Source organism: Catharus ustulatus, chromosome 3 (genome assembly GCF_009819885.2).
Source record: "Catharus ustulatus isolate bCatUst1 chromosome 3, bCatUst1.pri.v2, whole genome shotgun sequence".
NCBI lineage: Eukaryota > Metazoa > Chordata > Aves > Passeriformes > Turdidae > Catharus > Catharus ustulatus.
Window position 1 is genome coordinate 15,056,202 of NC_046223.1, and position 15,955 is coordinate 15,072,156.

The window sequence follows — 15,955 nt, forward strand, 5'->3', positions numbered from 1 at the left end:
CCTTCTCCCCCATGAAACATGGATAGTCCTCTCTTGTTTGTGGCTCAGAGTGCAGAGCCAGAAAAATGTCAAACGTTGTTAAAATTAGAGTTGCTACACCCAAGGTGCTGATCACATTATCAGATCCAGAGATGCCTATTTAGAGGGCAGTCACCCCATTCACACTTTAATAGGGCACTTCAGTAAGAGTTAGATGCCCAAATATTTTGGTGAAGATTTGGCCTTTGTATACGCAAATCTTGGTTTGGATGCTCAGCAGCAAAACAATCCATTAATTTAACGGTCTCTAAGTAATGTTTAATATCATAATGTAGCACCTAAAAATGACTCATTATAATCTATCTGATGGAAAAAAAAACCTTCACTGAGTAGTCTCCAGGCACAGATTGAAACTAGAAACTTTAGTGGCAGTTGTGTATGTGCACTGCATAAATAGTACATATTTAATAAAGTAGAGCACTTAAAACTCCCTTTTATCTTCAGTAAAATATTAAATGAAGTACCTTGGAAGTACCTAAACATTTTATTCATTTGTCCTTGTTTTTTAAGCACTTTAGGCCTCCTTGGCACAGTAGATGGAGTAAGAATTTAGATTAAGGTACTTAAACTGAGAAGATATCCAACAACAGAGTGCTTCCACAAAGTCCTTCTGAATCCACACCAAAGTGGGTCTTCAACCAAAGCCGAAAAACCTGTGCTCAGGCTGGGAGGGATCTGCGAAAAGCCTCTCTCGGCAAGGTTCCACCTAATGGGGAATCCCCCGATGGGGACGGAGCCATGCTTTCCTGGGTGCCGGCAGGGAAATTCCCACTGTGAGCTAGCACAATGCAGCTCCTGATGGCGGCCTGAAAACAGCACAGCAGAGTTAGTCTAGACGGGACTTGCCAAGTGAAATTTTATCTGTACAACTGCGTTGCCAACTGTATCGTCACACGGTTGGCAACACCGGCTTCCTATTTCAGAGGAGTGATAACAATTTTAAGTTCCTCGTCTATAGGATGTCTAGAATTGTTCTTACAGTCAACTACTGCCTGTTTCTAAAACGGCAGCAACATGTGAACAGTTTAATGAAAAATTGGCTCCACTGTCTGAAATATTTTGTTTCCTGAGTCGATTGATAGGAGACCTAGTGGTATTTATGGATGAAATTTCCAACACACATTACTTGCATGAACAGGAAACATATATCAGGAGGTTTAATTTTATGAGAGCTGTCGAATCCAGGCTGACGTTTCTTTAAGGTTTCATACCTTTTTTCCCTTCTTTCTCGAACTCCAAAACTTAGAGAATTGTTATCTTTTGGGGGTTTTTTTTGTTTTTTTTTTTAAGAAGGTGACAGTGCATGACTGCATGACAGTTGAAAGATAATAGTTTGGGAAATTGGTGTTTCTTCTTTCACACGGAAGCTTTTGGAGACTTTTTGGAAAGTCACTGACTTTCTCCTAAGCTGCCTTTCCCTCTGGCGAGCCGGGGGTGTTACAGGGTGGTCCCCTCCTCTCCAGGCCGCTCCCCCGGGCCAGGGCGAGTGCGGGCTTCCCTCGGGGTGTGTGTCTGCCCTTCCACGGAGCGCAGAGAGGGCTCGGGCAGTGCTGCTTTCCTCCCTGCCTTAAGGCTTTGTTGTCATTTACCTCGGCGTCTTGGCAAAACTTTGGGCTGCGATGCCAGGCGTGCAGGTGGGCAGGGGTGTGACCAGCACAGGGCAGGAGCTGCCCCTTGCTCGCCCCTGCTCCGGGGTTCGGGGTGCTCTCGTCACTGTGCGCGACCCCGCGGCCAAGGGCGTTTCTTCCGCCGGGGGCAGAGATCCGCCCTGGGCTCAGCGGAGCCGGGGCCAAACACCTTCCCCGCTCCTCAGCCTACGCAGCGAGCAAAGGTCGTGACTTCCCTTCGCACCCGCGGGGATTAGCGCCTCGGCGAATTGCAGCGGTTCTCGTTTAAATTAACGCGAAATGTATAAAAAAACCTCCATTCTCACGCCCACCGCTCGCCCTCTTGCTTTCACGCATCCGCACCCCGCACCCATGATCTCATGCTGCTGAAGGCATGGCACAAGATCTACGGCAGGCTGAAAGCGGAGGAAGGAGGGAGGGAGGGAGGGGGAGAGAGAGGAGGGCCGGGAGTGTGCGGCTCGCACACCCTGCTGTGCCCAGGTGCGGTACTGCAGGGGATGCGCCTCCGCGCCCGGCTCCGGGGGGCGCAGGACCCGCCGCGGGGTGATGGCTCGGCCCTTAGAATGCCGACCCTTGGCTTCTAGACGTGACATCGACTCCCACGGCACCCTCGGCGCTGTGTGTGTGTCTGTGCGGGAGTGGTGGTGGTGTAGAGTAGCCCTTCTCCCTGTTTTGGGGGTAGGCGTGGGGCAGCGCCGCGGCGGGGCCCCGCACCCGGGTGGCGATGAGGGAGCTGCCGGCGCCGCCCTGCAGCGCGGGGGAGCTCGGCCCAGAAAGGATTTTTTTTCAGCCCAGTTTGCGGCCGCGGCTGCGGTGGGCGGCCGAGGTGCGGTAGTTGAGTAGTGCCGGAGAAAATCCCGGTAACTCTTTGTTCGGCGCCGTGCGCGCAATTAGCGGATAATCACAGCCGGCGCCCGAACAGACGGAGGGAAACATCTGATGGACCAAGTTTAGGCCAATTAAAAGACCCCGAAATCGTTCTTTTCAAGATGAAAGTGGGTTTTCAAGGCAGTGATACCTCAGAACTATCGGAGGAGGGGAAGTGCTCCTGCCGTGCTGCTGACTCCGCGGCGCGGGTGGGGAGGAGAGGCGTGTGAGTGTGTGTGTATGTGTGAGTGTGTGTGTGTGTGTGTCCCCTCCACACCGCCCAAGCCGCGTTCTGGAAGTGCGCGGCTCCCGAAAGGCTGAGGAGAGGCAGCGCGACTGTGTGGGAGCTGAACTCAGCCTCCCTCTTTAACATAGGCTCGTCCTCTGCATTGCATCCAAGCCTCAGCGATTTGCTGTTCGGAGACTGCAGATTTGCATAGCCCTGCTCCTCGCAAGCATGCTTATTTTTATTTATTTTTTTTTTTTCCCAGCTTCTTTCATAAGGGTGCACTATTCTCCCTGAAAACATCCTCGGGTATTACTGTCAATAGCCAGACCACTGAGATTGCCGGAGCAGCCTGATTATTGTCTGGCGGCGTGTGCGAGTGTGTGAGTGTGTGTTAGCGAGTGTGAGTGTGTGTGCGCGCCGGGAGAGAGCTCGCTCGGTGAGGGCTCACCAGTTTGGAGATGAATGGAGGGAAGAGCAGCAGTTTGATTTTTCTCTGCTTTCCCAGCGCTGGCTGATGGAGTGGCATCCCCTTTTCTCTTTCTTAGCAGAAATGTGGCATGATTGGCTACACTGTGGATTACTGAGGATGGGGGAATGCTTGGCTTTCTCGTAGACCTTGCAACTGTGGAGTATTGTTAATGAGCACCAGCCCCGGGAAAGCTGAAACTAGCGATTGTTTGGGCGCGGGGCTTTTCCCCACTTCCACCTCTTTGCGAAGGCTCTAAACTGCCTGGATTCTCTGACTATGTCTCGGATTGTTTTGGGTAGAAGAAGACCTGGAGAAAAGGATCCTCATAGGCTTTCTCAAAGGGAAGAGATGGCTCGCCTGGTGCCGTGAGCCGCAGCCAGCGCCGTGTGCGAGTGTGCGAGCGCCTCTGCCCAAAGTTTGCCTCCGTTGCTGTGGCTGCTGCTCCTCCCGAGGACGCCGCGGGCCGGCTCGCCGAGCACCGGAGGATGGGGGTGCTCCTTAAGGGCAGCCCGGAGCCGGGACCCGCCAGCAGCGGCAGCAGCAGCGCCGGCGGCCGCTTGGCCCTGCTCTGGATAGTCCCGCTCACTCTCAGCGGCCTCCTTGGGGTGGCGTGGGGCGCCTCCAGTTTGGGCGCTCACCACATTCACCATTTCCACGGCAGCAGCAAACATCATTCAGTGCCTATCGCTATCTACAGGTCACCGGCTTCCTTGCGAGGTGGACACGGTGGGTTCGGGTGCCGCTCGGTCCCTGTGCGCTCGGGGGCGCGCCGCCCCGCAGAGGTCAGGCGCGGGCTGCGGCGGCGCTCGGGGGGAGGATGAGGAACACGGCGGGGGAGGAAGGGCTGGGCTGCGGGGCCGGGCCCGCCGGGAGCCCCGTCGGGCGGGGTCCGGCCCGTCCCGCCGCTCCCGGTTTGCTGGGGGCTCGGCCGGTCCCGGCTGGGCGGGGGATGCTGCCGGGGCCGCCGGGCATCCCCCGGGGCTGGCGGCGTGCCCGTGCCGTGCTCCCCGCGGGCTCGGGGCAGGCGCTGGAGCGGAGGCTCTCCCGCAGCCCGCCGCTCCCTGCCCCGGCGCAGAGGAGCCGCCTGGAAAGCCCAGCCCGGAGGCGCCCGGAGCTGCGGCCCCGGCTGGGAGCGCCCCGCCTGGTTTCCCCCCAGCCCGTCCCCTCCCTGCCCCGGTGCGGGGACACAGGCTCAGGGCAAGCCGCCCCCACGGCGGAGGCAGGGCAGGGCAGGGCGCCCGGGGACCCCGGCGCGGAGCGAGGGGCGGGGAGAGAGCCGGAGCGCTGCTTAAACCGCTGCTGGTGGTGGTGCTGCTTCCAGTTCATTACCTTGGTCGAAAGTCGGTGAACTAAAGCAAAGGTCAGCTCATTATGCTGGGGATCGGGGGAGCGGTAAGCGCTGAGGACGCTGAGGGAGGCGATGCCCACTGTAGCGGGCAGCAAAGGGGCGGAGATGAAATTCTTTCCAGGTGCAAATACATTTTGCTTAAGAACGACAGTGCTCCGGTAGTTAGTTTGTGAAGTGACAGGAAGCTGCTTCAGTGCTTTTTGGAGAGCCCCGTGTAGTTCTCTTTCTTTTTGCACGCAGACTTGTGACAACCTGCACATCAACACATGTAGAATAGGTGCGCATATATATATATGTTCGGTAGTACCAAAAGCTGTCAAGGAAACCGAAACACCAGATTGTGCTTTAAGGATTTAAAGCCTCCCTTTGTCTTCGAGGGAGAAAGAGAAGAAACCCCTTTGTTGGTTTCTGATTAGATTATACAGCTTCATTCTTCTTCATTTTCTCGTGTTGCCTTGCTTCATTTGCACGACCATGCGATGTCATTTACAGTCTTTGCAAAGTGAAAAACAGATCTTGTACTTAACCTTTGCTTCTCTGTGCAAGATGACCTAGTTGCAGGCACGAGGTAGTTGGGAATTACTGGATTTTTTCCAGTGATTAACAATGCTGGTATTGGTGGAAACGGGAGCACTGTTTACCTGAAAACTCCCACTGTGTGCTACATAATCTCTGATACATAACTGCTAGAATAGATGAAGTGCACAGAAATGCCTCTTCTTAAGCATTTTATCATTTCCTAAAAACTTGTATGACTGGGCTAATTAAAACCAAAACAATTGAGAAATTCAGGCCAGCACTCTGTAGTGCACTTGAGGCAGTGCAAGATTGAGAATGCTGCATGTTCTGTGATGTATGTGCTACAGGGAAGAACTAAAGATGTACGTGTGTGCACATTTATGTATATTCTTACTGTTCTCAATTTCTGCCCATATGTGGTTATCATGTAGGGACTTGTTATTCATTTGAGGGAAGGCTAAAAGGATGAAGGGGAAAGAAACATGATTGCAAAGGTACCAGCTACAATTCCTTAGAAAGCATTTTAAAATCACACCTTTTGCCAGAAAACATTAACTTGGACCCAGTCAAAGGGTGACTTGTAAAAATGCAGGTTTCTCAGAAGAAATAAGTCTTGTTAAAGAAAATGAAATATGAAGAGGTGGAGCTGCCACTTAAGGACTTCATAGGGAAGCCCAGGAGCCTCTCCAGAAGTTAAGTAACTGATTTTATGAAAAGAGGGATGTTCTCTGTCATAAGGTGGCATTTCAGAATGTTTACTTTATAATTCTGCTTTCCTGTGCTTGTGAGAAATTCTGCTGTCTGACAGCATTTTAAAACATTTAATTCTTTTTTGTTATTAATTCTTCAGAGAGGTGTTCCCATTTGCTTCTGTAAGCCTGACAGAAGCATTTCTGTCTTAGGCTGAGCAGTGTTGGGCACAGTTCCTGTGGAGCCCAACACTGCATCTCCAAGCATCTGTCAGAGGGAACTGAGTGAGAGAGAAGGGAGTGTGTGTTTGTGTGCTTGTTCCTTACCTGCTCCTCTCCAGTGTCCCTAGCCCCTGCTGATTTAGCTGGGTGAGAATTTGCTTCTCAGGCTTGTATCCTTCAACCATAGCTCCATTCAGTTTTGCAGATATTTTATTCTAGTCTAATACAATTGTACATTTAAAAATCACAGTTTTTATGGTGACCTCATAGCAGCTTTTTTTGTTACTTTGTCAGCTTTTTTGCAGCATCATACCTGCTAAAAGTAGAAAAGAGCTTTTAGGGCAGGTCAATTAATCAATCCCAAATGGAAGCATTGCTCTCTAATATGGTGAATTAGAAGTGTGAAAGAAAGGAGAAATGATCACTTTGTTCAGGCACTCAATAAACGTCACCACAGTCCTCAGACACCCACACCGTTTCCCTTTACCCCTGCCACTGACTAGCCCTGACACTGCCACCCTCTTGGGTTTATTTTTTTTAATCTTTCAGTTTTCCTTGAGCCAACACAATTTCAGCTAGTAGTATCAGCAAAGCCAAAAGCCCAGCATGGTTGGATTGCCTCCATTTCTTTTAAAAAAACAAACTACAATCTTGCTGCTCACATTCTCATCAGGTAATTTTGCTGGGATTTTGCTTAGTAGTGTGATCTCATGTGGTTTTACTGGACAGTATTGTGCCTCACAGAGACATAAACAGAATCCCAACCAAGCAATTAGCTCATCATATTAAACAAAAAGTGGTTCAGCACACAGTCTTTCAATACACTAAAAGTCAAAATTAAACGTCTTTCTAACCTGGCCAAATGATTTTTCAATTTTGCTTTCTTACTTTCATTGCATTCAGGTGAAAGATGTGTGAAAGATGTGAAAGTTTAGCCACGGGAAGGAATAGGAAAATAATTCTGTGTATCATAGCATTAACATTGCAAAGAGAAGTACTGAGAAGTAAAAGACTAATGTTCACAAATATAAATCATACTCTGCTCAGCCCTCACCAGTGGTCTCTTGTAGCATGTGATTTATTTGATTATTTGTTTCCTTGATCCATTTGAAGAGGTGGCTATTGCTTTTGCTGTAGCTGTATCTACCATGAAGTCTGTTTTTCTGGGTTTTTTCTCTAGGACAACTAGTTCATACTCTAGATTACAAAAGCAGGGATGGTCCATGGCAAAACCCATAAAAAGGGAAAGAGGTTGCAACTTCCTTGGTAACTTTAAATTAAGAAAGGCTGTTTCTTTAAGAATCCAGGAACATGATGGATCATGTGTGAAGGGAAAATTGCATGTTGAATATGCTAAAAGTGTAGCCATATGGATAGCTGTCATCATCCTCATTCACTCCTGCCTTCTTGCAAACACTTCTTTACTGTCTACTCTTTTATGGCTCCCCAATTCAGTTACTAAAGGACAAGCACAATGTGCCCACTTCTGATTGCTTCTCCTTTCTGCGCTCTCAGAATCTTGTTGAGGCTAAGTGCAAACTGATCCTGGTGGTTTTTGTTTGGTTGTTTTTTTTGTTTGTTTTTATTTTAAATTTGTGGGAATAGGAACCAGGAGGTGAATTACGGAATCTGCATGTTAGTATTTGCATGTGCTCAGAAAGAAAAGGCAAAAATGGGGAGGGAATAGGGGGCACATGCTGACAGGCAGAACAGAAAGAACTAAGTTCTGTGTGTAGTAGGGGTTGTGTAGTTAAGGGCCTGAATTAGCTGCCAGAAGAGATTTGACTTGATGAGGCTTAGGACCAACGTGTGGGCAAGGATTTAGGAGGAGCAGAGACAGTCTGAAGTAAATGGAATGGGGACCTGGGAGTAGATCTTAAGAAAGTGGCAGTTTGGGTTGGTGCTAGGGACCTTTGTGGTGGAACAATAGAGGGATTTAGGAGGTTGAGCTTCAGCAGCCAAGTTCCTGAGCAGGAAGACTTGGTTTGTGGAAAATGAGAGTTTTGAGGAATGAAAGTTGGCATGTTTTGGAGCTGAGAGATGAGGATGGTGTGTTACCACAGCACATCCACTCCTTCAGTGTTTTCCATCCAGAGCATGATGTGGCAGCAGGGACACACATATTGATCTCCCACTCCTGAACTAGGCCAGCTTCTTCCAGGCTCTGCTTCACCATTTTTGGTAGAGTTCATGTGCTCTGCATTCACCCAAATGATGTCCATTTGGAGAGACTTCTGCAGCAGAGTCACCAGCTCACTGGTACTGGATAAAGCAGCCTGGTCAGGCAGCCCTTGTTCAGGGAAGATGCCTGTTGAACTCCACAGGAGTTTTCACCAAATAAGAACTGCAGGACTAGAATTGCATCAGGGAAGTGGAATAATTTATATCACCATTGTGAAATATATGATGTAGACAACTTTGAAAGATGTCCCTATAGTCTATAGAAAACACTCTATTTTTGTGAAAAAACCCCAACTTATTAGTGTAGGTAAAATAATTTTATGGCCCTCAACTATTTTTTTTAATATACTGGAATTATTATTTTGGTATATAAAGGTAATAAACCAAATGGTTTTAGGGATTAGGATAAATGAAGTGACAGTTTTTTGGTTACAATGTGCTTATGTTGCAGAAAAGTGTTATATTTTAATTAAAACATCAAATGTAAATGTTTCCAGGTGTTCAAGCATTGTTACTCAGTGTGATGTTAGAGGTAGAGGTGAAAAAGTCTCATTTTCATCTTATAATTGCCTTTTTTAATGTTATTTCAAACCTGTTTGTATATCACAATCTTTTTAAATGCCTCCTTTTCATTCACAGATTTTCCAATACATACTGATTCTCTTGCTCTGAGTACTTCTTACAGAAAACATTTAGACATTTTCAGGTTTTAAGACTGTGAAGCATAGTAGCTTTCTCAATGTCTTTAAATTATATAAATTTTATATCCCCTTTCAAAATTCCCAATGTGCTCCATCAGTTATTATCCCCATCAGCTGCCAAAGTATTAACATCAGTTGGAATGGAATGAATAACAAAGCAATTTCAGTCAGCATAGTGGTTAATTGGCTGTGCAGTTGGATATGCATATTAGGAAGTGGGGTTTCTATATTATTATTTCTGTCAGTATGGCTTGTCAAGGAGGCACACAGTCTTCAGCAGGATTGGGGACAGTCTGCAGCACTGTAATCAAAAGTGGAATGTTGCCCATGGATTTCTGATAAGCATCTTTATACAAGTCCCACTGCCTTGGTACATGCATAGCTATTGATTGACTGGGGTGCCTTTACAAGAGCTAAATAAATAACAATGCTGTTGTCACTTATCAGCAACACCACTTTTGCCTCAGCCTGTGGTAATCATGATTTTTAGATTTAAAGCATGTCTATTGTATTTTAATCAAATACTGTTTGAAAGAAGTTATCAGAAGAAATTAATTTAGCCCTCAATGCAGTGTACTTCCTGCTGTTTCTAATGTTCAAAGATGGATTTTTTTCTGATAGTGGAAAGTCGACTTGACTTTAAAGGGAAATTTCCTTCTGTCTCTTCATTTTCCAAGGAAGAACTTAGTAGACAAAACTACTCTGCCCAGTGTGATTTAAGCACAACCAATTCTGCAGTTCTAACATTTTCTCCCCTTTCTCACCCAGATAGTCATTACCATGGTGAACCAAGCTTGATTATTTTGATTTCGATAGATCACGTAGTTTAGTTCACTGAAGTTTATCTTTTGTCTTTCCTTGGTCAAAGTTTGCAGTAGTTCTTAACCTTTCTGAGTAATCAAGGTGACATTGCTGACCTCCTTCTTGTCTTTCCCCAGACTCAGTTAATTTATCTCACTGTGATTAAGTTTGCTGTCCTCATGTCTATCTCAGTATCTGTAACGCATTTTTCTAAGCTAACAACTTCCTTTCTAGTTTGTAAATACAGTGTAGGCAGAGCTGATAGATCTTGCTGTGATAATAAGCTAACTTGTGAATATAGCTGTGATTATGAGGAGAATGGAATAGTCTAATTTGATGAAAGTTTATTATAAATAAAACCACCATTCTATACAATTAAAAGCAACAAACACAGAGGGGCCATGTACTTACCAACATTTAGATATTATTTTCCTTCTGAACAGCTACATGGATGTCTGGAAGAACCTTCCCTGCCTCTTTCTCATGACTTTATATACATTTGTGCACGGGCACATGCATGTTCTTACATATCACAGTTGTTCCATGATAGGAGAAAGTAATCCATAGTGGTGAGTTGGAGAGAGTTTCTCCAAGAATTGAAAATGTAAAAAACTACTCAGTGACAATAGTCATTAACCATAGATGCAACTGGTCAGAACAATAAAATTAATGATTCCTTTCCCCATTAATTGACTGAAAAAAAATGAGCCAGTGAAATAAAGTGGGAAAGGAGGAGAGAAGAAAAGTGCTGCTGGATGTCGCTCCATAGGACTGGGATAAGTTGGTAGGGAGGATGCCATGGTTAGAAGTAGTCATCATCTCTGACCTGTGATTATTGAACCACTGTAGGAAAAAATAATTCTGGATTTCTGAAAGCAGTGAAACGGTCCAATCCATCAAAACAACCCAGATTAAGGGTATGGCTGGCTCATTCACTGTAGGTGGCCTAAGAGTCCAAAAGCTTTTTTTTCTGGGGCTTGGTTGGCAAAGAAAGTGTGCTTCTAGAATAAGTACATGATATCTGGGATCCTGAATCCCAGAAGGCCAGACAAGGTTGGAGCTGAGGCAGGGTTTACCTGGAATGGTGAGGAACGTACATAGTCTTTTTGTTTGTTTGTTCCACATATTTGAACTGTAAGTAGCACAAGGACAAGTCTTCCTTTAAGTTCCATGGCTAGATATATCCTGAAGATCTTGTTGCTCAAACAGGGAGAGACGGAGGCTCAGCAACAGAAGATTTACTCAGATCCTTCCAGTGTTCGAGGGCCTTAGCAGGGGATGCCCTTGGACAGCTATTCCAAAATGTTAGAAGTGTTAACTCTTTCTTTAGTTCTCTTTTATTGTGGCTGTACATGCAAAGAAATGACAACAAGCTTCTAAAGCAAGTTGACTGCTTTCTAAACGTGTTCTTTTATCCTTGAATATCTGCAACTGAGTTAGGGCTTCTCTAATATACTTAATTAATTCAGCTCATCTGCATTTGTAAAATAAAGAAGAACAGAGAATGACTAGACTTGGAGAAATTTCAAAAAACGTGAGAAAGTTTCTTTACCTTGAAGAAGAATCAGATATGGTCTTAATCCGTGTTTGTATTGCTGAATCACTGGAGTTGGTTGCCTTTCTCAGTGACAGCAGTCTAGAGGCCTGGGAAGTAGGTGGAGAGGAGATGGGGACAAATTGCCACGGGTGTGGCTCCTCCTGACTGACCAGCGGAGATGAAAAGATGTGAAGGAACTCAGTGCTATAAAAGGCACTGTTTGTAATTGTCGACCAAAACCTGATTTGATTTTATTGAGGTTAAACTCAAAATTTCCACTTCATGACGTGATTTGTTTTGCCTCTGTCAGACACAATGTGTCTCAAACACACAGCACTTCTGTCCTGGTCCCCCTCCCCTAAAACAATGCTGCCTAAACTGTGAACAAAATATTGCAAATAATAATGCAAACACGTGTATTTTTTGAATTTTTTGGATACAGTTAGTGGATGTGTTCACTTTATTTCATGTGACAAGAATTATGAGGGAGCTTTCAGTGAATATAATACATTGCCATATTTATGGAAAACATATGAGCATGAATTGAATCATGCTGTTATTTTGGGTTTGGATAGTCAGTGCCCACAGAGTGGAGTTTAGAAGTTGTGACAAAGCAACAGATGTGAGATTAGCCCCTTTGGCTGTGTCTAAATGGATTCATCCTAAAATCCTGGTGTCCCAGTTGGTCAAAACATTCTGTGGCGCTCATCCAAGCTCCATCTTTCCACTCATCCTCTTCTCAGGCTGGTTTGTGTTTGCAGTTTGCCTTGCTGTGGATTTTAAATCTGCCTGGGGCATGTACCCCAACCCTGGCATCAGAGCAGCTCTCAAATACTGCTGTTGATTACTCTAAAAAAAATAGAAATGCTGTGAACGTCCTCTTCCTAAATAACCTGTTATCTCAAGTGAGGCTGAATAGAGCATTACATGGGCAAGTGAAGGTGACGGTAAAGAATACAGTTATTTTATTGCTTGAAAGTTTTTCCAAGCAACTCTTTATTTCTTGGAAATTCTACTGAACTTGTGGGAGTATAACTGCTCCCGTTATACCTCATCAATTCGAAGACTTTATTTTTCGAGTCCTATGTCTAAGAGACTTGCAATATGGTGGTGTTAGAAATTGTTGGTTAGAAAGTGTTATGTATGAGGGTACATAGGCCAAATGATTATACTGCCTGTGCTGACTTCTAATGGGAACGCAGTCATACACTAAGATTGAAGCCAGAACTTATTTTGTAATGATGATTTTTAACTTTTATAGCATTTTCTCACATTAGCTCTTGAAACTTCTTTTCACCACTCAGCACAATTTGACAGCTTTAGCTGTTGTCTGACATGAGTGTAGTAAAATCCACTGTATGGAATTTACAGAGGGAACTTGGTTAAGAAGGAGTAGTAGCAACATAATTTTGTAGCAACAACAGCAAAAACAAGCATTTAATTTTGAGATGTTTGACTTTCTTACTGTGCAAAACACTGCAAAACTGCAGTTAATCATGCAGATAAGAGGAGTTATTGGTCTGCTAAGAAGAACAGTGGCCTATAAATGCCTAACCCAGACACTTAAATTTCAGTAGTAGCTAGCAGTGGTTTTTGTCGGTTGTATGATTATCTAAATGAAAATGCAGCTCCCATATAAGCCTGCAGAAACTTAGCTTCAAAGAACCTGAGGTCAGCAAAGGTAAATAATTAAACTGGGAAAAAACATGTGATATATCTTCTACATATCAATAGAGACAGCTATGATGCTGACATAAATCACAAGTGACTCACCTAAAGATTCCTGAGATCCTATCTATTCATTGTTCTTGTATGACAATGGACAACATTTCCATGCCAGGGAACTTAAAGACTTTGAAAAGGCGGTTTCAGTGAAATCAGTGTATCCTATATTGGTTTTGCTGGCACTTGAGATAGGGACCAATGTCAGTGTTTCAATACAACTGCTGGAGGTGTGAGAAAGACTGGTCATAGCAGCAGTGGTGTGAGCAAATAAATAAGTTGGGATTTTGCAAAAATTTGTTTGTTTGTTTCAAGTAATTACAGTAATTTCACGACTATAAGGCCCACCCTTTTGACTAAAATTTTGGCCCGAACCCGGGAGTGCACCTTATAGTCCGGTACGCCTTATATATGGACAAAGTTCGGAAATTTGCCAACCCAGAAGTGAGAACCGTGAGCCACGGGGGGAACCGGCAGAGCCACGGCTGCCAGGTAGAGGCGGGGCCACAGAGCCGCGGCTGCTGGGTACAGGCAAGCCCGCTGTGCTGCAGCTGTCAGGTGGAGGCGGGACCTCGACCAGCAACCGCGCGGGGGGAGCCGGCAGCAGATCCTCGCTGCAAAAAAGAAAGTGCACCTTATAGTCCAGTGTGCCTTATATATCGGCAAAAGTTCGGAAATTTGCCGACACCAGGAAGTGCGCCTTATAATCCGGTGCGCCTTATGGTCGTGAAATTACTGTAACTTGAGCCCAGCTGCTATTTGATCATCACTCTCTTCCTTATTTCCTTTTTCCAAATGTAATTAATTGAAATGGAAGAAAAACTAAAAAATACCCCCATATATATATTTATAATCTAGGAATAAATTTACATGTGCATACAGCGTGTGGTGGTACTTTTGTATTCTGTAGGGTCAGTTAATTGACAAAGCATAGTTTGCCGAAAAAGGAAGATCAGAGGAAGAATATGAGCAGTCATTATTGCTAAATGAGACAGTGAAAATGAGTTCAACATTGCTAAAAAACCTCTGTTTCTGTCATGTGGAAAACTAGCACATGCAGTAACCCTTGTCCTGCATGTGCACTGGTGTCTTTCCAGCACTGCTGCCTACCTTGGCACAGGCTTGTCTGGATTGGTTATTCCTGTTTTGCAGAGAGGATCTGAGACACAGTGAATCAGCTTTGCATTACCCTCCTCTTGAATGACTGAAAGAAATCACCCACTGGCCAAATTTGCCACCTGAAAATTCCCTCTGTGTCCCTTGTGCACTTGCCCGTGACGTAAGGGCTGAATCTGAGGCATGGCCAGAGTGTGTAACACCCTGCTCTCCACTGGCACAGCTTAGAGCAGATCCCATGCTGGCTCAGCGTATGCTGGCCTTCAGTCGTCCCTCTGTGAGCAATTCCTTGGGCAGGGCTCTTCCCACTGCTGCATGTCAATCCAAAAAACCAGCACAGCACAGGTTAAGGATTATTCTGCTCTGCCTTTGCTTGTGTTTGTTAATGAGCAGCCATGTGTTTTTTCCCAGGAATACATCCAGCTTTGCCTACCTAAATGTGAAAATTCTCTCTCCATAAGTCATACAGCAGCCTGGAATGGGAAAAGGAATGAAAGGGTTCTGTGTTGCCATTTCATTCCATTGTGTTGTGCCAATGCTAAGATCCAGGAGCATTAAAATAACCTGCTAGTTACTGAACAAATACCACTCTTCCTTCCTCTGCTGTGCTGGTCACACTGTGGAATTCACAGAAATGACATGTGGAAATAAACCAAAACAGATAAACATGCAAAGACATGGCAGAGGACAAGAAGAAAAGGAGAATGAGTTGAGCAGAGAGCATACCTTAGTTTAACATAAACAGACATATTTTCTCCTTGTGAAAATTTCTGGTTTTCCCTCGCCCCTCCTCCAGGAGTAACTGCACAGGTATCTGGTTTGATTTTTATAGAGCTACTCTAATTATTTTCAATGTAGAAAAGGACTGAAATACGGATCTATGTGTGTGGCAGAACACCAAACTTTGTGCCCTCATCCCATCACAGATGAGCTTTGCCTGTCTTTGGTATAAGTAAAATCGTCCCAAACTCCCCATCATTGCTTACATTTTTGTGTCCATAAGAGGGGCAGTTCCTTTAAATATTGTTCTCTGCTTATCTTGTAATTCCAGTTGCTCACGGTATCTGATGTCTATTAAGTGAGAAGGCCAGTCATAATGCATTGAGTCGAGATTTGGACTAGTGGCTTCACCTCCTGTCATTTTGTTTTACAGATATTGTTTGCCATTTAAATGTTCGCTCTCCATGTAATTGCTCTGGATGTTTGAATGTTGGCATCAGTAGGGAAGGTTCTCTCTATTCCATGAGTGAATGTGAATGAGGTGAGGATTTCATTCAATGAAGACAGCTTTGTTGAAAAGGATTAGTTGCTTTCATTTACTGTAGGACTGTTAGCATAATTAGCAGTTCATCTGAATGATTTCACAGGCCATTTTTCGTGACAATGACGGGCCAAGGCTTTCTAGATTGCAGTGAGACTGTCTGATTTACCATGTGCAATATCCACAGACATGAAGAGCCAGCAGTCACAGAAAGAAGGTCAGCAGTAGCTTTCTTTAATTTTTTTTTTTAATAATATGTCATGTAGCATGTCTTTTATTTCTTATCTTAGTGGATGTTGCAGTTTTTAATATTTGTATTATGGTGGCATCTAGAAATTTCAGTCAAAGGTTGTGAGTCCATTGTGCTAAGCAGATGGATTGAATAGAAAAAGACAAGAAAGCTGAGGAAATAATCACTCTTCACTGCTGACAGTACTCTTCAGGGTAGGTTTCAAAATAGCTCAAGAGCTGTGTAAAATTAATAAGCTGTTCCCCATGAACTGAAATCCTCTTTCATGTTACACTAGCACGAGTGATCTCTGTAGAGAGGAGCGGATGCAAATAAGAATTGCAGGAGGATGGGGCTGAAGATTGTCCCTAAAAGTCCAGATTTTACTGAATGCACA

The 15,955-nt window shown here is 45.0% G+C and overlaps 1 protein-coding gene across 28 annotated transcripts in view; it reads left to right on the plus strand.

The window, feature by feature from the left end:
- The window catches only part of NRXN1 (neurexin 1), a 682,314-nt gene that overhangs the window by 401,810 nt on the left and 264,549 nt on the right, over positions 1 to 15,955 (plus strand). The window contains exon 1 of one of the 28 annotated variants that reach the window (XM_033055094.2): positions 2,843 to 3,958. The exons of 24 other annotated variants lie outside the window; for them this stretch is intronic. In XM_033055094.2, the coding sequence (XP_032910985.1) occupies positions 3,718 to 3,958 (241 nt within the window). In that variant the 5' untranslated portion in view covers positions 2,843 to 3,717. Of the gene's footprint in view, positions 1 to 2,842; positions 3,959 to 15,955 lie in introns of those variants that run through there. 3 more of the 28 variants (XM_033055092.2, XM_033055093.2, XM_033055091.2) reach the window with 3 other exon arrangements.